We start from the raw sequence: 25,463 nt of genomic DNA, 5'->3' as shown, positions 1-25,463 counted from the left end.
AAGAAACCTGAGGGACACCATCAGTCCTACAATATATGCATAATGGGAGTCCCAAAGGGAGAAGACAGGGAAAGAGGGACAGAAAGAATATTTGAAGATATAATAGACTAAAACGTCCCAAACCTGATGAAATACATAAATCTACACATCCAAGAAGATGAAATAAGTCTAAGTAGAATAAGTTTCAAAAGATCCTTACTGAAAAATAAAACAAAATAAAATAAAATCCACACTAAGAAACATTATAATCAAATTGCCAAAAGCCAAAAACAAAGAATCTTTTTTTTTTTTCATTGTTGGCCGCCCTGAGGCATATGGAGCTCCTGGGTCAGGGATCAGATTCAAGCTGCAGTTTCAATCTAAGCCACAAGTGCGGTAACCCCAGACCCTTAACCACTGTGCTAGGCTGGGGGGATTGAACCCACATCCCAGTGCTTCAAAGATGCCGCCAGTCCCAGTGTGCCATAGCAGGAGCTCCCAAAGAATCTTAAAGTCAGGAAGACAGAAGTGACTCTTCATATGTATGGAATCTCACTAAGATGAACAGGTAGGATTATATAATTATATATAATAGTTATAGAACTCTTACTCTTAGAATAAAATATAGGGATAAACTTAATGACCTTGTATTTTGCAATCATTCTTCGATACGATGCCAAAAGAATAAGCAAAGAAAAAATAGACAAATTGGATTTCATCAAAATGTAAAACTTTTGTCCATAAAAGGATGCTATCAACAGAGGAAAAAAACGACCCACAGAAAGGAAGAATCTGTTTGCAGATCATATATCTAATAAGGGATCGAGGGAGTTCTCTGATAGTCTAGCAGGTTGAGGCTCCTGTATTCTCACCGCTGTGGCTCTGGCTGCTGCTGTGTAGTGTAGGTTCAAACCCTGGCCCAGGAATTCCCACACACTGACTGTGTGGCAAAAAAGGAAAAAAAATACCAAAAAAAAACTTTAATAGGGATTAATATGCAGGCCATATGAAGAATTCTTAAAATTCATCAACAAAAAATTTGGATCAACAAGCCAATTTAAAAAGTGGGCAAAGGACTTGAATAGATATTGGTATATAAACAAATATTGACAGCGGTGCTAAGTCACAATAGCCCTAAAGCAGAAACAACCCATATACCCATCAACTGATGAGCAGATAAACAAAATGTGGTCTATCCAGACAATGGAATATAATTCAGCAACAAAACAGGATTAAGATAGAGGTGGTGGTTGCATAACATTGCGAGTGTATTAGAGGCTACTGAATTGTACCATTTTAAGTGAGTTAAATGCTTCAGCTTTATGTTATATGACTTTTATCTCAAAAAAAAAAAAAAATAGGCGTTCCCATTGTGGCTAGCAGGACATGAACCCGACAAGTATCCATGACAATGCGGGTTTGATCCCCGGCCTCGCTCACTGGGGTAAGGATCTGGCGTTGCCACAAGCTGCTGCGTTGCTCACAGATGTGGCTTGGGTACCACATGGCATTGCAGTGAGCTGCAGTGTAGGTCACAGAAGCAGCTCAGATCCCACAGGCTGCGGCTGTGGCGTAGGCTGGCAGCTGCAGCTTGGATTCGACCCCCAGCCCAGGAACCTCCCTATACTGTAGGTACGGCCCTTTAAATTTGTATATATATATAATTGTATGTATTATATATATTATATATAATTATATATATATTTATGTTATAGAAATATTTTGACAAGAGTCCTTCAGCCTTGGGTTGTTTTCAGCTCATCAGGTCATCAGTTAAACATAATAAGCTCTGTTGGAGTTCCCTGGTGGCCTAGTAGATTAAGGACCCAGCATTGTCACTGCTTGAGTCACTGCTGTGGCAGGGGTTCAATCCCTGGCTCCAGAACTTCCATATGCCACCGGTGGGGGGGAGAGGCTTTATCTTTGATCCTATTTGAATACCATGACTTTTTTTTAACTTCTCACGTGTGTCCCAACCCCTCTGTGCCACCTGCTTTAGTCCACATCCTCATCTTGGCTGCCTGAAAGATCCTAGCTTTACCTTCTTTTTTGTTTTGTTTCGTGTGTTTGCTTGTTGTTGTCATTTGGTTTGTTTGTTTGGCCACTGTGCCTGCAGCGTGTAGAAGTTCCTGAGCTAGAGAACAAACCCACACCACAGCCGTGACCCGGACCACAACAGTGACAACGTCAGGTCCTTAACCGCTAGGCCACCAGGGAACTCTGCAGCTTTATCTGCTTACCTGGTATTCTTGTCCGAGTTTTGCCCCCTTCTGCATTGCAACTACAATTATGCATCTAAATTGCAAGTGTAAGTATGATGAAATGACTCCCCATCAGCTGCATATAACGTCTGACTTCCTCATCCAGGAGACTATTTTGAAAGGATGAGATTGTTGCACAGGTATGTTCAAGGGGAAATGCCCAATACATATATTATGAACGGAAGAGGCAAGTTACAAGAAAAGCGTGAAATGGGGACGGGGGAGGAAGCAGCACCCAGAGTCATATATCAAGAATGGAGGGCGGGGCGGGGGGCGTCAGGGGACATTGTCAGGGCATCTTGCTCTTCAGGCGTCAGAGTCGGTAGAAATAAAGGACTGGCACGTAGGAGAGAGTAGAATCAGAGACCAAGTCAGCACTTACCATCTCCCAGAAGTACACGGCCATCGGAGCTCTGTTCAGTAGCAGCGCCCAGAGGAGCAGGTCGCTCCAGGGAGCCTGCCCGGGGACGGCTTCCAGCCGGGGTTCTGAGGTAGCCTTGTCCGACAGCAGGTGTGACTGCAGGGAGGAAGGCGTGGTGAGGGGTGGCCCCGCCCCACGCCCTGCCTGGCCCCGCCCCTACATCAGCTCTGCCCCCCCAACCCCCCTTCAGTCACACGCCGGGGTCCCCAGCCCCGCCCCCAGTCCTTTTGTGCCTCCCCCGCCCATCCGGTTCCTTACATTCTCCCGGCTGCCTTCACCGCGATGGGTGCCCCCGGCTGGGAACGTGGGCGCACACGTCTTCCCCAGCAGCATCCGCAGCACCTGCCCCACCCTGGGAGGTCGTGGCTCCGCAGAAGGTTTGACGGCTGGGGTTTTGGTGCCTGCACCGTGGGACACCTGGTCCAGAAGACTGCGGATGAGCGAGTTGGGGGGCACTGCGCTGTAGAGCTGGGCCAGGCGCGTCGGGGTCAAGAAGTGGCCCAGGCTAAGGCCGTGGGAGATGAGCAAGCGAACGAATTCCGGCCGGTCATTCAGGAGGGCGTCCATGAGGGAGGCCTCCAGGTGGAAGGACTGGCAAGGGCGAGATGAATGGGGAACAGATGAGCACGGAGACAAGACAGATGGCCAGGAGAGGTCAGAGGTTAAGGCCAAGAGATGAGGGCGTTCCTATCGTGGCTCCGTGGAAACGAATCTGACTAGTATCCATGAGGATGCAGGTTCGATCCCTGGCCTCACTCAGTGGGTTAAGGATCCGGCATTGCTGTGGCTGTGGTGTAGGCTGGCAGCTACAGCTCCGATCCAACCCCTGGCCTGGGAATTTTCATATGCCGTGCGTGCGGCCCTAAAAAAAAAAAAGAGAGAAAGAGAGAGAGATGGAGGCACAGAGCTGTGAGTGACGGAAGGATGGGCAGGTGAATGGACAAGTATATGGATGGAAGGATGGATGAGTGGATGGATGGATGGATGGGAACAAGATGGGAACAGATGAACATCGGGGATGGCTGGGAGTTCCTGTAAGTGGCTTAGCAGAAACGAATCCAACTAGTAACCATGAGGTTACAGGTTCCATCCCTGGTCTCACTCAGTGGGTTAAGGATCCAGTGTTGCCGCGGCACGGATTCCACGTTGCTATGGCCGTAGCCGGCAGCTGCAGCTCCGATTCGACCCCTAGCCTGGGAACCTCCATGTGCCTCAGGAGTGGCCCTGAAAAGCAAAAAAAAAAAAAAAGAGAGAGAGAGAGAGAGAGATCACGAGAGAAGGCTGGATGAGCCGTAATGGATGATAGAGCTGGATGTCAGAGGCATGAGGAGGGAGAAGAACGTACCCCTTTTGTCGGGATCCCCAACCCCTCACCCGCCATTGGATGTCCCCCCGGAAGAGTTCACTCTGGGCAATGTCCACACGGTTCCAAGCCACAGCCAAACGCAGCTCATCCAGGTAAGCTGATGCTTCAGAGCTTCCACAGGCTGCAGAGGTGAAAGGGAGGGGGGACAAGGGGTCAGGGGGCAACTGGGAACATCTGATGGCTGTATCGCTTCTACTGGAGATGCCTGATATTCAAACTCTGTGTAAGGGGAGCGTTATTGGGAAGAATCTGCCGTCTTTAAGAAGTCAGACTAGGAGTTCCCGTCGTGGCTCAGCGGTTAATGAATCCAACTAGGAACCATGAGGTTGCAGGTTTGATCCCTGCCCTTGCTCAGTGGGTTAAGGATCTGGCGTTGCCGTGAGCTGTGGTGTGGGTCGCAGATGCGGCTCGGATCCTGCGTTGCTGTGGCTGTGGTGTAGGCCAGCGGCTACAGCTCCAATTAGACCCCTAGCCTGGGAACCTCCATATACCACAGGAGTGGCCCAAGAAATGGCAAAAAGACAAAAAAAAAAAGTCAGACTGGGAAGTTTCCTTTGTGGCTCCGTAGTTAACAATCCTAACTAGGAACCCTGAGGATGCTGGTTTGATCCCTGGCCTCGCTCAGAGGGTTGAGGATCCGGCATTGCTGTGACTGTGGTGTAGGTCGGCTGCTGTATCTCCAATTCGACCCCTAGCCTGGAAACTTCTATATGCCATGGGTGCAGCCCCAAAAAGCAAAAAAAAAAAAAAGAAAGAAAGAAAGAAAGAAGCAGCCAGGCTAGGATTTCCCTCTGTGGCACACTGGGCTCGGCATCTCTGCAGCGCCAGAATGCAGGTTCAATCCCCAGCGGCAGCGCAGAGTGGGTTAAAGGTCTGACATTGCCACAGCTGCAGCACAGGTCACAAGCACAACTTGGATATGATCCCTGGCCCCCCTGACCTCCCTGGCCAGGGACCTCCACATGCCACAGGGTAGCCAAAAAAAATGAAAGAGGAATTCCCATCGTGGCTCAGTGGTTAACGAATCCGACTAAGAACTATGAGGTTGTGGGTTCCATCACTGGCCTCGCTCAGTGGGTTAAGGATCCAGTGTTGCCGTGAACTGTGGTGTAGGTTGTAGACGTGGCTAGGGTCCCGCATTGCTGTGACTGTGGTGTAGGCCAGCGGCTACAACTCCAATTAGACCCCTAGCCTGGGAATCTCCATGTGTCACGGGAGCGACCCTAGAAATGTAAAAAAAAAAAAAAAAAGAAAGAAAGAAAGAAAAAGAAAAAAAGAAAGAAAGAAAGAAAGAAAGAAAGTCAGGCTATTACAAGCATAAAGTCATTCAACTCAGGGACAGGCATGGTTTAAAGGCCCCCCAAAAAGGAAAGGGACCCTTTTATTCATTTAACACTTACTGAGGTAGAATAAGGGCCAGGCAGTAAGAGGGATGAAAGAGAAATTATATACAGTCCCTGCCCTGAAGGATCTCACTCCAGGGAAATATGTCCCAGGACCACATAACTGCCCTCAGTGACTGGTGACCTTGGAGATGGGCCTCGCAGGCGATTAGGACCCGGGGAGGCTACAGTCGCAGAGGTAGGAGAGATCCAGGGAGCCTCCCAGAGGGTGAGTACTGAGGTTGGGCTTTTGAAAGACTGGTAGGATTTGGCAGGCATGCTCCTAAGCTGAGAAAAGAACCTGCAAGGCAGCAGGAGCAGTCTGAGCAAAAGCCTGGCTGCAGGAAAACATGGAATATGAGGGCAGATCTGAGTTAGCCTGATTTCCTGCAACTTGGGAGTATTTGTGAGAAGAAAGAGGAGACAGTAGCAGAAAAAGCCCAAACATTAGAGGGACTCTGGAAGATCCTGGAGGTCATTCAAAAGCACAACAAAGGGAGTTCCATCTGTGGCCCAGTGGGATCAGCAGCATCTCTGCAGTGCCAAGACGCAGGTTCGATCCCCAGCCCAGCGCAGGGGGTTAAAGGATCTGATTCCAGGCCTGGGAACTCCATATGCCGTGGGGCGGCCGAAAAAGAAAAAAGGAACAAGGAAGAACAAGTGGCCCTTAAACTTACATCCAACTTTTTTTTTTTTTGTCTTATTAGGGCTGCACCCACAGCATATGGAGGTTCCCAAGCTAGGGGTTGGTCGGAGCTGCAGCCACCAACCTACCCCACAGCCACAGCCACAGCCACAGCAATGCCAGAATGGAGCCACGTCTGTGACCTACACCACAGCTCACGGCAACACAGGATCCTTAACCCACTGAGCAAGGCCAGGAATTGAACCCACATCCTCGTGGATCCTAGTTGGGTTCATAACCCACAGAGCCACAGTGGAAACTCCGGTTCCTAGACTCTTAGGTAGCACGCATCCTCTTTCCCCTTCCTTCCTCACCTGCTGAAACCCCATCCCTTCAGCTCTGCTCTCACGGAGCCCATCCAGCCGCCTCCGGTTTCCTCGGCTGGGGGTGACCGCTTGCATTTCTGCAGGCAATGGACTTACACCGCCACCCCCTCAAACCACATCTTACAGGGCTGCTGTGTTTTCTCCCAGGAGGCTGGCGAGTTAACTTCCGTACAGTGCATCACATTTGCCCACTGACTACCATCCTCTATTAAAGGATGTGTCCCCACCAGAAATGGAATCATACTAAGAAGCGCTCCTATTTCTTAGCTCCCCGAGAAGACCAGGCACTGCCTGTCAACCGCCTCCGAGGCTCACAACACTCCTGCCAGGTAGGATCTCTAGTCTTCAGAGAGAGAAACTATGGCCCAGAGAGGGAAAGTCTCTCAAAGTCACATAGCAGAGGGGGGCCAAGTTGGTATTCAAATTGCAGTTTCGGAGCTCCCGCTGTGGTGCAGCATGCTAAGGATCCAGTGTTGTCTCTGAGCTGGTGAGGGCTATCACTGGCCCGGCCCACTGGGTTAAGGACCCCACTGTGGTATAGGTCACGGCTACGGCTCCAATTCGACCTCTGGCCCAAGAACTTCCAGATGCCATGCTTGCAACTGAAAAAAAAAAATTTTTTTTTTCCAATGTTATCTGATTTCAAAGTCAAAAGTCCTTCTGCCACACCACAGAACATGGTGGCTGTATGGGGTGGGGACCTGGGGCTCAGAACACACTGGAAATTGACACTATGCCTCTTGGGAGTTCTTAACTAAGTGGGTGTTTTCCCTACAGAGCTACAGCTGCCAGCCTACAGCCACAACCACAGCAATGCGGGATCCAAGCTGCATCTTTGACCTACACCACAGCTCACGGCAACACCAGATCCACCACCCACTGAGTGAGGCCAGGTATTGAACCTGCACCCTCACAGATCGTAGTCGGAATCATTTCTGCTGCACCACAACAGGAATTCCCTCAAGGCCCAATTTAAATACCACCTCTCTGTTAAATTTTTCTCTCCTTTATGACAGCAGTTCCTCTCCCATGCTTTTGTCTTTTTTGTTTGTTTGGCCACGCCCAGAGCATACAGAAGTTTCCAGGCCACAGTGACAACATCGGACCCTTAACCCACTGAGCCACCAGGGAACTCCCCATACTTTTGTCCTGAGTTAAGGTTGTGTCCAAACAACCCTGGTAGGATCTTGGATCCTTGAGAGCAAGAAATGGGTCTGCTTTCCTCTCTGAAGTCTAGGATAATGTTTGTTGAATGAATAATGAACTCCATCCTCAGCCTCTACCATGTGGTCATCATGTTGCCTACCTTTAGGTTTTCATCATTCATTCCGCGACTGAGACGATCAGGAGTTCCTCAGTGGGAGTCAGCGCTCGGATTCACCTCTGACTCCACCACCCCTCAGGGCTTAAAACATATTGGAGGAGTTCCCATCGTGGTGCAGTGATTAACGAATCCGACTAGGAACCATGAGGTTGCGGGTTCGGTCCCTGCCCTTGCTCCGTGGGTTAACGATCTGGCGTTGCCGTGAGCTGTGGTGTAGGTCGCAGACACGGCTTGGTGGCTACAGCTCCGATTCAACCCCTAGCCTGGGAACCTCCATATGCCGCGGAAGCGGCCCAAGAAATAGCAAAAAGACAAAAAATAAATAAATAAATCTTTGATCCATTAAAAAAAAAAAACATATTGGAGGCACGTCGGAAAGGAAGAAAGCGTGAGTGGGTGGATAGATGGATGAACGGATAGATGGACAAATGGAAGCATGATAAGCGGATGGAATTGTCAATGAGTGTGTGAATGGATTGGTAGAAGCATGCGTGGATGGCAAGAGGGCTGGATGATTAGACAGATGGAAGAATGAAGGGTGAGTGGAACAATGGGTAGGTGGGAAGATCAGTGTACACGTGGCTGGATGGCTGGCTGGATAAAGGATGGGTAGGTGGATGCAACAGAAAGAAAGCAGGGAGTTCCCGTCGTGGCGCAGTGGTTGGCGAGTCCGACTAGGAACCACGAGGTTGCGGGTCGGTCCCTGCCCTTGCTCAGTGGGTTGGCGATCCGGCGTTGCCGTGAGCTGTGGTGTAGGTTGCAGACACGGCTCGGATCCCGCGTTGCTGTGGCTCTGGTGTAGGCCGGCGGCTACAGCTCCGATTAGACCCCTAGCCTGGGAACCTCCATATGCCATGGAAGCGGCCCGGGAAATAGCAACAACAACAACAACAACAACAAAAAAAGACAAAAAGACAAAAAGGCAAAAAAAATTTAAAAAATAAATAAATAAAAAATAAAGAAAGAAAGAAAGAAAGCAGTGTTGGAACATAATGAAAGCATCTTGGGAAAACTATCCAATAGTATCGGGCAAAGCCCCAAAAGGCAATGATAAGAGAAAAGAGATAAAGGGAGTTCCCTGGTGGCCTAGTGGGTTAAGAACCTAGTGTTGTCATTGCTATGGCTCAGGGCACTGCTGTGGCTTGGTTTTGATCCCTGGCCTGGGAACCTCCATGTGCCACGGGCTCAGACCAAAAAAAAAAAAGAAGAAGAAAATACAGAGATAAAAGGAGCACAACTTAGAGAGGATGAATAAAGTGCCAAGGCCAGGAGAGGTGTCTCAAGTTGAGCTGAGGGCTGAGGGAGTTCTTGTCGTGGTTCAGTGGGTTATAAACCCAACTAGTATCCATGAGGATGCGGGTTCAATCCCTAGCCTCTCTCAGTGTTGTTGTGAGTGATGTAGGTCGAAGGTGAGGCTTGGATCTGGCGTGGCTGTGGCTGGGGTGTGGGCCAGCAGCTGCAGCTCCAATTCACCCCCTAGCCTGGGAACCTCCATATGCTGCAGGTGAAGCCTTAAAAAGAAAAAAAAATTAAAAAAAAAAAAGGTTGCGCTGACAGAGAAGGAGGTTTGGGAGTTCGGGTCTTACCCTTGACAAGGGCCTTCAAAACGATTGTCTCAAATTCCTCAGGCCCATCTTCAGTTGAATAGACTGTCAGCAGCTCCTTCCGGGTCATAATCCTCTCCACCTGCAGAATACCAAATTCTGGGAGTTCCTGTCGTGGCTCAGTGGTAACGAACCCGCCTAGGATCCATGAGGACGCAGGTTCCATCCCTGGCCTCGCTCAGTGGGTTAAGGATCCGGCATTGCCGTGAGCTGTGGGGTAGGTTGCAGACGTGGCTCGGATCTGGCCTCACTATGGCTGGGGTGTAGGCTGGCAGCTACAACTCTGATTCGACCCCTAAGCTGGGAACCTCCACGTGCTGGGGTGCGGCCCTAAAAAAAAAAAAAAAAGCCAAATTCCGCAACCCCCTCACAACTCCATCTGGGCCCTGTCCACAGAGATTCAGGAGACCATTTCCCTCCAGGACCTAGTAGTCTAGGCGTCCATCGCCCTCCATTCCCAGAACGAGGATTCCAGGCCCCCAAGCCTCTCCTCCCTCATACCAGTCAGGCTGGGCCCCATTTCCCTTCTCTTGGATCCAGGACTCCAAATCCTCAGCATCATCAACTCTCAAGACCCAGGAGCCCAGGACCCAGTTCCCTCCCATCCCAGGATCCAGAGGTGGCCCCTAGCATCAGACCTGGGCCTGCAGGACCTCAGGGTCTCCTTTGGGGAAGAAACGCTTAATCAGATCTCGCGCTTCACGTCTCCTGCCCACTCCACTCCCCGGAACCAGAGTGTCTTCTAGAATCTCTGCCAGGCAGTCTGCAGCTCCCCCAGACCCGGCCACCAGGAGGCAGGGGAGCTGGACCTGGGTGGCATTCTCGATCCGCTACAGGATAAAAGGGGAGTCAAGTTAGGAAAGGAAGGTATTCACCCTACCTGGAGTCTAGATCCCCAGCCCCCTCCTCCCCTAGGACTCAAGACCCAGGGGTACAGCAGGGTCCACCGCCCCCCTTGACCCAGGCACCTAGGCCCCCATACCTTCAACATCTTCTCATCACCATCAATCAGGAGAAGGAGGACAGGGATGTCAATTCCAGTCCCTGAAGAGAGAAGAGAGCAGAGCAGAGGGCTTGGTCACCTCCCATCAGCTTTGCCAGGGATGCAAGAGAACCACATTTCCCAGGAGTCCCTGGGGCAAGTGCTGGCTTCTCCTAATCCTCTGTCCCCGAGGCTCCTGGGAATTGTCATGCCTTCGAGGACATTGGGAGGGGCTGGATCCTGATGACCATCTTGTTGGACTTCTCAAGGGAGGAGAGGGCTGGGGACCCGGACTCCTGGGTTCCTGAATGAGGCGTGAGTCAGTCCTGCAACTGATTAAACCTCCCAGGAGCCAGGAGAAGACGAAAGTTCAAATAGAAAATGAAGGAAATAAAGAAGGGAAAGAGCTATCCAAATATAATAAAGTTATTTATCAAGCCCAAGAGCAAAATCATGTAAGATAGTTTCCTGCTAATGCCATTCCCACTTAAAAGAGAAGTGAGACAATTTAGCTACTAAGCCACACGTAACCAGGAGTCTTGTGCTAATGTAATAAGGCAAGAAAATGAAATAACTGGAATGAAGACTTGTACTTTTTTTCATTTTGGTCTTTTTAGGGCCGCACCTGCTGCATAAGGAAGTTCTCAGGCTAGGGTTCGAATCTGGGCTGTAGCGGCTGGCCTACACCACAGCCACAGCAACTGGAGATCTGAGCCTCTTCTGTGACCTACCACAGCTCACGGCCACACTGATCATTAACCCACTGAGTGAGGCGGGGGTTTAGCTTGGATCTCTCATTGCTGTGGCTGTGGCATAGGCTGGCAGCTGCAGCTCCAATTCGACCCCTAGCCTGGGAACCTCCATATGCCTGGATGTAATTATGGATGTTCATACAAAGATATTTATTCAGCATTGTTTGTATTGCCAACCATTGATAGAACTTTAAGTATCCACCAATTGAGAAACATTTAAATATGGTACAACCATTATCAAGGAATATCATGCAACTATTAGAAGGAGATGCAAGATAGAGAAGTTTGGACCTAGAGGGAAGGTTGTAAAAAAAAAAATGATATGTATAATGTCTAGTATAAAAGAGAAAAAGAAACAGCATGGTGATGTAAATATAATTACATAGCATACTATGGCCTGGGAACTTCCACATGCAAAGGCAAGACCAAGAAAGACCCACAAATGGATAGCGTGACTCCATTCATACGAAACTCAGTCAGAACTACTTTATGCCAGGACGAGCAGGACAGGGTGGTACTTGGTGGTGGGCAGGAGAAGGCTTCTAGGGGCTGAGAGTCTGTTTCTGGATCTGGGTGCTGGTGCATAAACAGCCTTTGTTAAAAATTCATCAAGCCATCTGCATTTGTTGTGTGTTGTAGGTTTCAAGATAAAGTTTTTTGGTTTTTTTATAAACACAGCAAAGGATGACGAAGGCCACCACCTGACCACAGGAAACTCCTCCTGGCCACAACCCCCACATTGCAACCAGAATTCCAGATCGCACCCCTGGGATCCTGAGCCTCGGGCGGTGAGTCCCCCCGTGGGAGGAGCCACTTGCCTCCCACGCCCGTCTTCTGCTGGGCGACGTAGGACTCGAAGCCCAAGCGGAAGCGGTTCTCACCACCCAGGCGACCGTGCGTCCCGTCGTCCACCAGGAGAAAGGCCGAGTAGTTGTAGTCGAGGGGAAACTGGAGCTCATCCTCTGGTTCCCCGCGCCACTGGTACTTCGCGGGGAAGGAGCCCTGGGGGAAGAGGGGCCAGACCAGGAGTCTTTTCCTCGGACGACGCAGGATCCAGACCCCCAGCCCCCTTCTCCCTCAGACCTGAGATCCCCAGTCCCCCCTCTCTCAGACCCAGGATCGGGGACCCCAGCCCCCTCCTCCCTCAGAACTGAGACCCCCAGCCTCTCCTCCCTCAGACCCAGGATCCAGGACCCCAGCCCCCTCCTCCCTCAGACCTGAGACCCCCCAGTCCCCCCTCCCTCAGACCCAGGATCCAGACCCCCCAGCGCCCCCCCTCAGACCCAGGATCCAGAACCCCAGCCCCCTTCTCCCTCAGACCTGAGATCCCCAGTCCCCCCTCTCTCAGACCCAGGATCCAGGACCCCAGCCCCCTCCTCCCTCAGAACTGAGACCCCCAGTCCCCCCTCCCTCAGACCCAGGATCCAGCCCCCAGCGCCCTCTCCCTCAGACCCAGGATCCAGACACCCAGCCCCCTCCTCCCTCAGAACTGAGACCCCCCAGCCCCTCCTCCTTCAGACCCAGGATCCGGGACCCCAGCCCCTTCCTCCCTCAGACCTGAGACCCCCAGTGCCCCCTCCCTCAGACCCAGGATCCAGACCGCCAGCCCCCTCCTCCCTCGGACGTGAGATTCCCAGCCCCCAGCCCCCTCCTTTTCCAAGACTCTGGGTCCCACCTTGGGGTTGATGAGGTTGTGTCTATTCCGAACCACACCCCAGGGGGCCACGCCCATGGCCACCACCTTGTTGCCCCCAGTGCTGGCCGTCTGGTGGTCCCGCACAGCCACACCGACATGCCGGCCAATGCCCTTGTGCAGCCCTCCGGTGACGATCCAGGCCCCTACCCGGGGACACAGAGGGTGGGGTGAGATCCGGAGACCCACGGGCTTGTGGACTATCATGCAAGAGAGGGAGAAAGAGAGAGACAAAAAGCCACCCCGAGACGGGAGCGGGGAGACAGGATTCCAGAGGTGTGTGGGAGCCGGGCGGCCGCCCCAGGCCCCGGAGGCACCGTCCCCACCCACCCTCAGTCACCTGTGCTCTGGGCAGCCCGCACCAGCCCACGTCGAAGCAGGTCCTGCAGCCACGTCTGGAGGATGGGACTCCCCGACCCCCCCAGCACTGACACCACCAGGTTCGGGGCCCGGAAGCCCCATATGTGCGTGACCAGATTATAAACTGTAGCTGGATCCGTGCGGTCAGAGAGTCGGAGGAACTGTGGACACACGAGAGGCAGGGACACAGGGAGGGGGACAGAGACAGAAAGGGACAGAGATGCAGAGAGAGAGGAGGACAGAGATGGGGGAGAGGGGACAGACACCCAGAGAGAAAGGGACAGAGGTCCAGGGAGACAGACCGAGCCCCGAGAGAAGAGGACAGACAGAGGACAGACGCGTGGAGGGGACCGAGGTCCAGGAGCGGTGAAGACAGGAATGGGCAAATGGGGAGACACAGCGCTCAGCGGGGGCGCCCCCAGACCTGGCTCTGGAAGCCCCCGAGGTGTGAACCCCCCAGCCAGCCCTGGCCCTGCCCGGACATGCAGGCCTCACATTGCTGGCCCTGCGGCCGGAGCCCAGGAAGTCCAGGTCCCCGAAGGCATCTGTGGGCTTCTCCGTGGTATGCAAGTTACTGTCCCATACGGTCACCACAGCCGCCCCGAATGCATCCTCCACAGCCACTTGAGGGTGGGCACGCTGGGAGTGCCCACACTGGCACAAGGTGCCCCTGGGGGGAGGGGGGAGGGGGAAGATGAACCCCAGGGGTGTCCACACAGACCCTAAACATCCTGTAGAAATGTCCCTATTTCTGCATGTCCTCCCAGAGGGGGTCCCAGTCCACGCTGACCCTTCCCTGGTTCCGACCAGTCTGAGGGAGAGGCTGGGGCAGGGAAACAGTCACAGTCACCTCACCCACCAGCAGGAAGCCACAGTGGCTCAACGAAGCCTGAGCTGGGAGGTCTACAGGGCCCCAGCCTCGCTGTTGCTTCTTGTAGGGCCTGGAGTGGAAAAGCGCAGGAGGCTAAGGGGACAGGGTGGGGGCGGAGGGGGGTTGTCCTGGCTGCCTCCAGTCCAAACATGATATGACAGTCACCCAAAAAGAAAAATCCGGAAGTGATTCAGAGAGCAAGCATGCACTAGAGGCTGAGGCCGCTGTGTAACTTTGGGCAAGTGGCTTCATCTCTCTGCGCCTAAATTTTCACCTTGAATGCAAAGACAATAACAGCAGCACCTACGGGAGTTCCCATTGTGGCTCCGCAGTTAAGAACCCTACTAGTGTCCATGAGGATGCTGGTTCAATCTCTGGCCTCGCTCAGTGGGTTAAGGAGCCGGCGGTTGCCACGAGCTGTGTGTTAGGCCAGATCCTGCGTGGCTGTGGGCGGCAGCTGCAGCTCCGATTTGACCCCTGGCTGGGGAACTTTCATATGTCTCCGGTACAGCCCCAAAAAGAAGAAAAAAAAAGGACAGCCTACTTCATAGAACTACTAGGAGCCAATGAAAGAACACACATTTCTTGAAATGGGGGCCGCATACCAGACCCAGTCCCCGTGAACTTCAGACAGAGCTTTAAATAACCTTGAATAACACAGTGAGAAAGCCATTCCTTTTTGAGTTCTCCTGATTACTGTCAAGGAGAGAAGCTCAGCTGGGTGCCAGAATATTTTTAATGCCTAACTCTTTACTACGCTTTCTTTTTTTTTTGTCTTTTTTTGTTGTTGTTGTTGTTGTTGCTATTTCTTGGGCCGCTCCCGCAGCATATGGAGGTTCCCAGGCTAGGGGTTGAATCGGAGCTGTAGCCACCGGCCTACGCCAGAGCCACAGCAACTCGGGATCTGAGCCGTGTCTGCAACCTACACCACAGCTCACGGCAATGCTGGATCGTTAACCCACTGAGCAAGGGCAGGGACCGAACCCGCAACCTCATGGTTCCTAGTCGGATTCGTTAACCACTGCGCCACGACGGGAACTCCTACGCTTTCTTTTTAACAGAGAAAAGCTGGCCCCAGGCTCAGAAAACTGCGCCGGCAACAACATCCAATTGGAAGATAAGTATTTTTATTTGGTTTTCATTGTAATTGTCTTTTATGGCTTGTTTTTTTCTTTGTGTGGCAGATGGAACAGGTTTTCTCTTTATAGTGATCACAGATGAAACTTTTACTTTTTTGAAATAAATATACACGTATTCTTTCTTAGCTAATGTAATTGGCACCGGAGTTTATTTTATTTATTTTTCTTTTCCGGGCCACAGCTGTGGCATATGGAAGTTCCTGGGCGAGGGGTAAAATCGGAGCTTCAGCTGCCAGCCTATACCACAGCCACAGCAACGCAGGATCCTAAACCCACTGAGCGAGCCCAGGGATTGAACCCACATCCTTGTGGATACTCGTCGGATTCCTAACCCGGTGAGCCACAATGGGAACTCCAGAACCTGAGTTTTAAAGAGCAAGCAACATGGGTTTGGAGAATGAGGGATTTCTTTGAAAATGTGTCTAAATCTCTTTGTCCCTGATTCCAGAAGGGATTCAGATGTGGGCAGAGACCTGTATTTATATAAACAGAGTCAGCCATGATTTAAGGCCTGATTTTATAGAAAGAATAGCTCAGATGGTCTGTGAAGTTGGCAAAAGTTGTGAAGACACTAAAAGAACGGCCAACCCATCCACACAGAGTACACCGGCTCTTGGCGCAGTGAAAGCTACAGGAAGAGCACGTGCCCCCCCTTTCTGAGTCGACCTCCAGGGTCCTGGAAGGCCTCAGTTTACCCACTTGATCCTTTCACCCATCTCAACTTTATCCCTGGACCCCCCTGATTCCTGTCCATCTACTTCCCAGGAGACCTTCTGGCAAAATTTCTTCATGGAATGTTCCAGAACCTGAACTGTTCAATACAGTAGCCTCTAGCCACACAACACTTTTTTTTTTTTTTTTTGCTTTTTAGGGCCACACCTGCGGCATATGGAAGTTCCAAGGCTAAGGGTCTAATCACAGCTACAGCTGCTGGCCTACACCACAGCCACAGCAACTTGGGATCTGAGCCGCATCTGTGACCTACACCCCAGCTCACAGCAACACCAGATCCTTAACCCACTGAGGGAGGCCAGGGATCCAACCTGCCTCCTCATGGATACCAGTGGATTCATTTCCACTAAGCCACGTCGGGAACTCCTCACACAGCACTCTTTATATTCAAATATATAGAAAATTAAGTACAATCAGGAGTTCCTTTGTGGCACAGCGGGTTAAGGATCCGATGTTGTCCCTGCAGTGACTCGGTTGCTGCTGTGGCAGATTCGATCCCCGGTCTGGGGAACTTGCACATGCCGCAGGCATGACCAAAAAAAATGTAAAGACAAAAATTAAGTACAATTAAAAATTCAGCTCCTCGGTGGCTGTGGCCACAGGTCAACTGATCAGGAGCCACACGTGGCCAGTGCTGCCATACTAGATATAGAACATTTTCACCATCACAGAAAGTTCTGGTGGGTGGCACTGGAACTTTCCACCCTTCTCTGCAAGTCTCATCTCCTACTCCTCTTTCTTTCTCTGTGGCCACCAAAACTGAAATTGCTCCCGATAAAATCGGCAATGACCCACGAGTCCTCAAATACAAGGGCCTCTATTCAGGTCTCATCTGACTCTGACAAAGTGGCCCGGGTCATAGTTAAAGGGCTCTGATTCTAGAAAGCGCTTTCCTTGGCAGAGCGCACCCGTTCCCCTGGCCGCCCTGTCTCTGCCTCATCTGTGGCTTTCTCTTCTTCTGCGCCTCCCTGGGCGTAGTGTTCCCCAGAGTCAGAATCACTTGTCTTCCCTTCGTGGGGCTTAAACTCAGGGCCCCTGGAGGACCAGGCAGGTAACTTAAGGATAAGAGGCATCAGGTGGAAAATACAAGAGGCTGGAGGCTGTGGTGACTTGAGGCAGCATGTTAGTCTTTTGTTTTTTGGTTTTGTCTTTTTAGGGCCGCACCCCCGGCTTATGGAGGTTCCCAGGCTAGGGGTCTCATTGGAGCTGTAGCCACCGGCCTATGCCACAGCCACAGCAATGCAGGATCCCTAACCCACTGAGCGAGGCCAGAGATTGAACCCGAGTCCCCATGGATGCTAGTGGGGATCACTAACCGCTGAGCCATGACGGGAACTCCCTAGCATGTTAGTCTTGAGACATTCAGAGACAAGTTTTTAGAAATCTCTTCCAGGCCAAAAAAAAAATCCACCATAGAATTGCCAGTTTGCTGGCTCCTCTGACTTTACACGTTCTCAGCCCAGCACACACCCAGTGACGTCTCACCTCCTTCCCCAGGTTCCAACTACAGCTAGGACTTCTCAAGTCTTGGATGGAAGTCCCAGATTTTCCTGAGGCCCTGACCAGGTCTGCGACACTGCTGGCTCCCCCGGTGCCCCCCACCTACGAAATCCCACTCTGAGCTCAGTGACATTTCCCAAACCTGCTCATCCCCCTGGGTCCCCATCTCAGGGACAATGCCACGGTCTCCCAAGCTCCAGACCTGATGTCTGGGGTATCGCCCTCCCCTCTCCCCTCACTCCCCAAATCCATGGGTCCCCAGGCTCCTGCCCCCGGAATCCTCGCCCCATCCCCTCCTCTGTGTCCCCACAGCCCTGGCCTGCCTCAGGCCTCTTCTCCTCCCGCCTACCCTTGCCCAGCCTCTTCTCCAGCTTCCTGAACTTCTAGTCATCCCAGGAGGTCTTTCCATGCCCAGAGCTGACCCTGCCCCTCCCATAATTTCCTGGAACACCAGGACAGGGTCCCAGCCCCTTGGGGTAGCATTTGAGGCCTTGTGACCTCTGGCCCCACCCTCCTCCTCTGTCTCCTTTCTCAGATGCTCCTTGCACCCTGAACTTTGCCCCACTGGCAAACCACATGGCAATGTCAATAGGGGGCAGCTTATACTGCTGTTCCCACCCCTTCCAAGAGCCTCTCTTCAGCCTGCTTTCAACTGTCAAACTTTTTTTTTTTTTTTTTGCTTTTTAGGGCCACACCTGTGGCATACAGAAATTCCCAGGCGAGGGGTCGAATTAGAGCTGCAGCTGGTGGCCTACATCACAGCCACAGCCTCGCCAGATCCAAGCCAAGTCTGCGACCTACACGGCAGCTTGGGGCAATGCCAGATCCCTCACCCATGGAGTGAGGCCAGGGATCGAACCCACATCCTCATGGATACTAGTCGGGCTCATTTCCACTGAGCCACAAAGGGAACTTCTCAAACTCCAACTTTGTCACCTTTAAATGTCATCTCACTGGCCCCCCCTCCGGGAGCCATTGGTGACACCCCGAGGGCCTCCGCAGCCTCAGCCAGATGCCTCCTCTTGGCTCCCACCAGGCCCAGTGGCATGTCTTTGGCAGCTCCCATCCTCTCGCCTTAGAATCCTCTTCCTCCCACCAAAGCAGAGGTTCCTAAACTTTCTGGACCACACTTCCATCTGCAAAAGGTTTTGAGCACTCACCCCTAAATAATATATGTCTATTTATACATAATTCAAGCCATCCTCCACTAATAAATTCATAATAATACGCATACCAAGTTAGGAATGTTGGTATTTCCCACACCCCAAAGATCATCTTGAGGACACTAGGAAGCCGGAAACCCCTTGAGAAAACATTGCTGAAGGCCAGGAGTCCCTAAGGGTGGCCACCGCCCAGCCACGGAGCACCAGCTCAGAGCCTGCGCACACTAGGTAACTGCTACCTTCCTGGAGGAACCAGAGCTATTTTCCAGTGCTTACCATGTGCTGGGCACGTTCGGAAGTATCACAAGCATGAACTTGTTTAATTCGCACAAGAATTCCAGGAGGTAGAGCCAGAGCCTGTTTTTATGCCCAGATGACGGATGAGGCCCAGAGAGGTGAAACGTTTTGCCCAAAGCCACACAGCACGTGTCCCAGCCGAGATTAGAACCCTAGCAGGGCCTGTGCTCTTGAAAATCATGCCCCCCCTTGGACGTGCAGAGTGAGGGTTTCTTGGAGGAGTGAACGAATGAATGAAACAGCGACAGTCGAGAGAGAAAAACAGAGAACGTGACACCAGGAGGCGGAGACACACGGAAGAGACACGAGGAAGGAAAGAAACGGAACCCAGCCCTGGGGCTTTAACACGGACCCTGAGCATGAGAAGGATTAGTTGGATGTGTTTGCAGAAGGACCGAAGCCCTCCCCGAGGGAGAGAGCCACCAGGGAACGCCCTTGGGAGTGTCTGCGGTGACAGGACTGGGGGAGGGGAGGAGCCGAAGGGCGGGGTCTGAGGTGGGCGGGGTGGACATCTGGGGTCGGTCCCCGGGGTGGGCTCCTCACCCCGGATCTGTGGGGTCAACGATGAAAGTTGTGCACGTCTTCTTCTTGAAGATCTTGGGGATATAGCTCTGGGGACAAGAACAAGGGGTGAGGGGGAACCAGTTCAGTCCTAAGGGACATAGAGTGACTCACCCGCGCCCCAGCCTAGACCTAGGAGTCCAGGACCCCAGCGCCCGCCTCCCCCAAACTCAGGAGACTCGATTCCCCCCAGCCCCCATCTGTCCCCAAGGACCCAGGCGTCCGAGGCCCCAGCAGCCCCCTTCTTTGACCCAAGAATCTGGGTCTCCAGCGCCCTCCTCTCCGGGAACCAGGGGTCCAGGCCCCCAGCTCCCTGTTCCCTCAGACCCGGGGGCCGGCCGCTGTACCTGCTCCTTCTCCGCACCCACCATGCTGCTGCAGCCTCTGCAAACTATCCGACTCCCTGCATTCCCTCAACCAACCCGGGCTCTAGATGCGCCCGGGACAAACCGGATCCACTACGTCCCAGCCCAACCTGGGCGGGGCCAGGTCTAGGGGGCGGGGAATCTCGGAGACGCTGAGCGGGAGGCGGGGCAGAGGGTCTGAGGGGACCGGCAGGCGAGACCCAGAGAGAGGGGGCGGGGAAAACGGGGTGGGGGCCAGGGGCCCAGAGAGACAGAGGGGGACAGGGACTCGGAGAGGAAATGCCAGTGATGAGGGAGAGGGCACACAAAAAGGGGATGGGATGGGGACAGGAAGCCTTAGGTAGGGACAGGGAATCGGAAAGGGGGGACAGAGATTGGCGAGGGGCTACATCGACCCAAAGCGAGACGGGGGGGGGGCTTGGAAGTTGGCGGGGGGCGGGGGGGAGGGCGCGGCGGAGACACTCAGACTGAGAGGGAGAGACAGAAGCCTAAGAGTGAGAAGGGGACAGAATCCTGGGGAGGGGGACAGGGACTCCGAGAGAGCGGGTGAAGAAACAAGAACTGAGAGAAGGGAACCCACAGAGAAGGCTGGGAACCCAAAGAGCGAGGAGTGAGTGCAGCAGTGACAGGATGAAGGGGAGGTACTGATACACAGGCAGGGCCCCCATGTCTCCTGCTAGCTCTCCAGGGACAGGGACAGCTGCGGCCTCCTGAGTAACCTGAGCCCCCTGCACACACACACCCCCTGCTGTATTTATAGCCCTGGCCTGGCCCCATCCCCTGCCCCCAGATCTGAGTTCCAGGGACAGGAGGTCATGAGTACGCATGCTGGAGCACAATTCCTCTCACCCCTGTCCAGGGCTTCCATATGGGCATCCACCATCTCAGCAAAGTCGCCCGTCTGGCCGGAAACTCCCCATAATCTAACCCCCAATCCTTCTTTGGCAGAGGTCTCTCCCCTCAAATACACCCCTCCTGCTCCCCTTCTCCCATGGCCCAGGCTCCCCCCACATTGGCCCACTGAAAATTTGGCACCATCTTTGCAGCTGCCAAACCGGAACTTGTCGGCATTCAAAGTCAAGTCCCTCGGCCCCCTCTCCTGGCCAAAGAGAGACCCCTTCTCTCACCCCCTCCCCAGCTGAGAGGAGAAAGAGCCGGAGGGGGAGGGACAGGCGGGGCCTAACCCAGAATAACTCCGGACAGAAAGTAAATTTAGCCACAGAGAGGGGAGGGGAGAGACCCTATTGGCTGGGGAGCGGGAGGGAGGGGCGGAGAGGGGGGTCAGGGGGTTCTGGAGATTGTCTCAGAGGGGTGTCCGGAGCCTGGCAGTGAGGGCCAGAGGGCAGAGACAGAGAGAGACACAGCAAAGGAAAGACACAGGGAGAAAGAAAGAGAAGGACCCCAAAGGGACAAGGACCCCAGTATTCATCAACATAGCCTCAGCCACAGCGGAAGCCAGCCCAGGGAGAAGCTCTGCTGCTGGTCTGTCCCCATGGGCCACCCTGAGCCATGGCTGCAGGCGTCTCTCCTCTGGGCTGCCATGGCCAGCCTGCTCCTCCCCCCTGCTATGACCCAGCAGCTGAGAGGGGCTGGGCTGAGCCCCAGCAACTGGAACAACAATGCAGGCGTCCCCGGGCCCACAGAGGACGCATCAGGCAAGTTCGGTCACTCCGGGCACAGCCATAGAAGCCATGGGGATGAGAACAGCGATGTCTCCACAGAGAGTGGGCATCATTTCTGGGCCTCTGGAGACCACGGAGAAGAGGAAGAAGATGTCTCCAAAGCAGCCCATCCCCGCCAAGGCCACAGGTACCAAGGCCATGAGGTGGGAGATGAGAACATCTCTGAGGAGGAGGGAACCACAGAGCACGCTCCGCAGGCGGGTGGGCACAGAGGCCGTGGGAGCAAAGACGTGGATGATTCAGCTGAGCCCAGGCACCACTTCCCCAGCCGTGGGAGCCACGGCCACCAAGATGAGGATGAAGATGAAATTGTGTCCAGCGAGCGACACCATCGTATCATCAGGCATGTATGCCGAGGCCATGGAGAAGAGGGGGAGGAAGAGGAGGAGGAAGGGGGCATCTCCACCGAGTATGGACACCAGGCCCACGGGCACCGAGACCACGGGATGGAAGAGGACGAAGACGTCTCAGCTGAACGTCACCATCATGGTCCCAGCCGTGGGCACCAAGGCCACGAAGAAGAAGATGATGATAATGATGTCTCCACTGAGCACAGACACCAGGTCCACGGGCACCGAGTCCATGGGATGGAAGAGGACAAAGACGTCTCAGCTGAACGTCACCATCACGGCCCCGGCCACAGACACCGAGGCCATGAAGAAGAAGAAGATGACGACAATGATGGTGACTCCGCTGAGTACAAATATCAGACGCACGGGCATCAAGGCCAAGAGAAGGAAGAGGATGGAGACGTCTCAGACTCGCACCACCGTCATGTCCCTGGCCACGGACACCCAGGCCACAGAGATGAGGAGGATGAGGATGAGGTCGTATCCACTGAACACTGGCACCAGATTCCCAGACATACCCACCATGGCCTTGGAGATGAGGAGGAGGAAGGAGAGGAGATCACGGTCAAGTTCAGCCACCATGCTGCAAGCCCCCAAGGCCACAAGAGCACTGAGGAGGAGGAGGACTTCCCAAACGAATATACGAGAGAGAGCCCTGGTCGTCACCACCCCGGGGTCCCCAAGGAGGAAGATGAGGACATCTCCACCAAGCTTGGCCACCAGCCTGCCAGCCACAGGCAGCAAGGCCACAGAGGATCCATCAAAGAAGAGTCTAGCTCCCACCCCCGGGAACACATGGGGGTCAAGGATGGAAGCCATTTAGGGGAGGGTGATTCCGAGGAGGAAGAGGAAGAGGACCACAGCTCCCCTGAAGAGGATGATGAAGGTTCAGAAGAGGAAGGAGAAGGCACCCACCAGGGCAGCCTGGACCGGGAGGATGAGGAAGACGAGGAGGAAGGTCATGGCCTCAGCCTGAGCCAGGAGGAGGAGGAAGAGGAGGAGGAAGAGGAGGAGGAGGAAGAGGAGGAGGAGGAGAGGAGGGAAGAGAGGGCTGAGGTTTGGGTCCCACTGAGCCAGGACCACCAGGAGGAAGAGGACGAGGAGGAGGGGCTGGAGGAGGAGGAGGAGCTGCCCGTCACCATCATCCCCAACCCACTGGCTGGCAGGGAGGCGGGAGGTGCCTCCAGCGAGGAGGAGAGTGGTGAAGACGTGGGTAAGTGATCTGACTAGGTGGGGGTGGGGAGGAGCAGAGTCAGCCCGGGTCACTGCTGCCCTCTTTCTTGTCCCCCCAGGTCCCCAGGGTGCCCAGGAATACGGGAACTACCAGCCAGGATCCCTGTGTGGCTACTGCTCCTTCTGCAATGTACGTCCCCAACCCAGATCCATCCACCCAGCTGTCCTGAGAATTTCTTCCAGGGCTCTGGTGTGCCTTGGGAGGGCCTTGAGAAAAGGAGGGTCAGGGACAGTTCTGAGTGAACAGCGACACTTCTGGGGCTCTGTGGGGGACATCTGGAGGCCAGGAAGCTGGGGAGGAAGCTGGGACAATGGTCCAGGAAAGAGAGGGTGAGGCATGAGCTGCAAGGCTGTGGGAACGGAGAGGAGGGTGCAGGGAGGCAGTGGGGGCAGGAGGACTGGAGACTGACAGGCTGGGAGGAGCGCATGGAGAGAGGAGGTGAAGAGAGGACAGGGGGTGGGGGGCCCAGGCCACAGTGATGGGAGGCCGCGGTGGCGCCCTGCAATAGGGAAACGAGGGGGCGGAAAGCAGACTGGTGGAGATGCTGAGCTTAAGGTTAGAGGTAAAGAGGTTGAGAATTGGGAGTTCCTTTCGTGGAGGAGTGGTTAATGAATCTGACAAGGAACCGTGAGAGGTTGTGGGTTCCATCCCTGGCCCCGCTCAGCGGGTTAAGGATCTGGCGTTGCTGTGAGCTGTGGTCTAAGTCGCAGGATCCCGCGTGGCCGTGGCTGTGGTTGTGGCTGTGGCTGTGGCGTAGGCCGGGCAGCTACAGCTCTGATTAGACCCCTAGCCTGGGAACCTCCATGTGCTGCAGGTGCGGCCCCAGAAAAGCCAAAAAAAAAAAAAAAAAAAGACAAGAGGTTGAGAACTAAGTCAAGTCCAGGGGGCAGGTTGGAGGGCTGCCCGGCGGCTCCAAAACGCTTCCATTAACCAGGCTCCTCTGGTCCCCAGCGATGCACTGAATGTGAGAACTGTCACTGTGACGAGGAGAACATGGGAGAGCACTGCGACCAGTGCCAGGTGAGACTTCTCCCAGACTCAAGGACCCGCCAGGCTTCAGGATGGCTCGGGACCATCTGAGCACCCCAACCCCAGCCCCAAATCCTGGCCTCTGTCATCAAACTCGCCTAACCTTTCGGTCCTGTTGCAGCCTTAACTCCAACTGACCTTAACCTCCAAAGAGCTAGCCTCCTGCCCCTGTACCACCCACGTCCCATCCTGACGTCCCCTTGCCACCACCGCGTCCTACCGCTCCTTCTCTCTCCCCATCCCCACCCCAGCACTGCCAGTTCTGCTACCTCTGCCCGCTGGTCTGTGAAACAGTCTGCAGTCCAGGTGAGCATGGGCGGGGCCCAGGAGAAACCTTCCGAAGGGGCAAGTGGGGGCGGAGCCAACCTGTGGCAGGCCTAGAAGGCCTGGGGCGTGGCTACATGGGGAGGCGTGGCCAAGGCACGGCATCGGTGGCTCTCCAGGAGCACGGAGGGGCGGAGCCTGGGCCGAGGGAAAGTCGGGGATAGGTGTCAAAGCCTAAGCGTTTAGGATTGGCTGAAGGGTTGAGGGGTGGACCTAGAACCAAGAGGGTGGGGCCAAAGCAAGAGGAATTTGAAGGACGGGGCAGGGGGTGGGGCTATTGGAGAATGGGAACCCCCCAGAGCTAGGAGGAGGGAGGGGGACCCTCAAAGGACTTCCCATTGTGGCTCAGCGGAAACGAACCTGACTAGTACCCACGAGGACGCAGGTTCGATCCCTGGCCTCGCTCAGTGGGCCCTTAACCCACTCCAAATGCCGGTGAGGCCCTAATGAGACAGAAGACAAAAAAAAAAAAAAAAAGAGTCCCAGTGGAAGGAATTATCTTGACTCCAGTAATCAGGGAGAGGGGGCGGAGCTAGTCCTGATCCCAGACTGAGTGAAAAGTGGTCCCCTAATTTCACCCCCTCAAGCTTCTTCTTTCCTGCAGGAAGCTACGTCGACTATTTCTCCTCTTCCCTGTACCAGTAAGTGTGCGTGTAGTGGCGGGGCGGGGGTAGTTTAAGGACCCTGCCTAGGTGCTGTCCCGCAAGGAATTACTGGACGACCCTGGGAGAAATGGGCAGGTTAACGATCCTTAAGTGCCCTGGGGGAGCTTTGGACACTTGGGCTGGGTAACCTCTGCCTCTTACTCTCCAGAGCCCTGGCAGACATGCTGGAAACTCCAGAAGCCTGACCCCCACCCCCCCACTACCCCCGCCTCGCGGCTGCGGAGCAGACACATCTCCCTGGCCCTCCAGCCCCTTTCCAGAGCCATATTTATTTCTCTAAATAAACGTGCTCCCCGAAACCTCATAGTCAGGCCTGGGGTCTGGATCCTCTGGACACTGGGGAACGCGGGTGGGAACTGGGATCTTGGACTCTCGAGTCTGAGGGAGGAGAGGGGTCCTCGTTGGTGTGCTAGGTC

General features: G+C 53.9%; 2 protein-coding genes across 8 annotated transcripts in view; one reads left to right on the top strand and one right to left on the bottom strand.

The window, feature by feature from the left end:
- The window catches only part of TRPM4 (transient receptor potential cation channel subfamily M member 4), a 37,796-nt gene extending 17,134 nt beyond the window's left edge, over nt 1-20,662 (bottom strand). For 2 of the 7 annotated variants that reach the window (XM_047790792.1, XM_047790793.1), the window contains exons 1-12: nt 20,613-20,662; nt 19,381-19,448; nt 13,631-13,805; nt 13,116-13,296; nt 12,758-12,921; nt 11,901-12,084; nt 10,331-10,392; nt 9,987-10,178; nt 9,331-9,430; nt 4,036-4,148; nt 2,920-3,252; nt 2,623-2,757 (exon numbers count right to left, since the gene is read on the bottom strand). In XM_047790792.1, coding sequence (XP_047646748.1) covers nt 2,623-2,757; nt 2,920-3,252; nt 4,036-4,148; nt 9,331-9,430; nt 9,987-10,178; nt 10,331-10,392; nt 11,901-12,084; nt 12,758-12,921; nt 13,116-13,296; nt 13,631-13,805; nt 19,381-19,448; nt 20,613-20,639 — 1,734 coding nt within the window. In that variant the 5' untranslated portion in view covers nt 20,640-20,662. Of the gene's footprint in view, nt 1-2,622; nt 2,758-2,919; nt 3,253-4,035; nt 4,149-9,330; nt 9,431-9,986; nt 10,179-10,330; nt 10,393-11,900; nt 12,085-12,757; nt 12,922-13,115; nt 13,297-13,630; nt 13,806-19,380; nt 19,449-19,745; nt 19,860-20,612 lie in introns of those variants that run through there. The other 5 variants (XM_047790794.1, XM_047790798.1, XM_047790797.1 and 2 more) reach the window with 4 other exon arrangements.
- Nucleotides 20,663-21,049: 387 nt separating this feature from the next.
- Nucleotides 21,050-25,351, top strand: HRC (histidine rich calcium binding protein). Its single transcript, XM_047790677.1, has 6 exons — nt 21,050-23,008; nt 23,088-23,158; nt 23,981-24,049; nt 24,310-24,364; nt 24,987-25,023; nt 25,196-25,351. The coding sequence occupies exons 1-6, from the start codon at nt 21,256-21,258 to the stop codon at nt 25,230-25,232; spliced, it is 2,022 nt and encodes a 673-aa protein (XP_047646633.1). The 5' UTR covers nt 21,050-21,255; the 3' UTR covers nt 25,233-25,351.
- Nucleotides 25,352-25,463: the final 112 nt, after the last annotated feature.

Source organism: Phacochoerus africanus, chromosome 8 (assembly GCF_016906955.1).
Source record: "Phacochoerus africanus isolate WHEZ1 chromosome 8, ROS_Pafr_v1, whole genome shotgun sequence".
Classification (NCBI taxonomy): domain Eukaryota; kingdom Metazoa; phylum Chordata; class Mammalia; order Artiodactyla; family Suidae; genus Phacochoerus; species Phacochoerus africanus.
Note: the sequence above shows the minus strand (reverse complement) of the source record. Positions and strands in the feature narration are given on the sequence as shown.

Coding starts and splice junctions, on each gene's coding strand:
- HRC (XM_047790677.1), top strand. CDS start 21,256: ATGGGCCACCCTGAGCCATGGCTGCAGGCGTCTCTCCTCTGGGCTGCC. Junction 23,009..23,087: donor GGAGAGTGGTGAAGACGTGG/GTAAGTGATCTG, acceptor TTGTCCCCCCAG/GTCCCCAGGGTGCCCAGGAA. Junction 23,159..23,980: donor GCTACTGCTCCTTCTGCAAT/GTACGTCCCCAA, acceptor TCTGGTCCCCAG/CGATGCACTGAATGTGAGAA.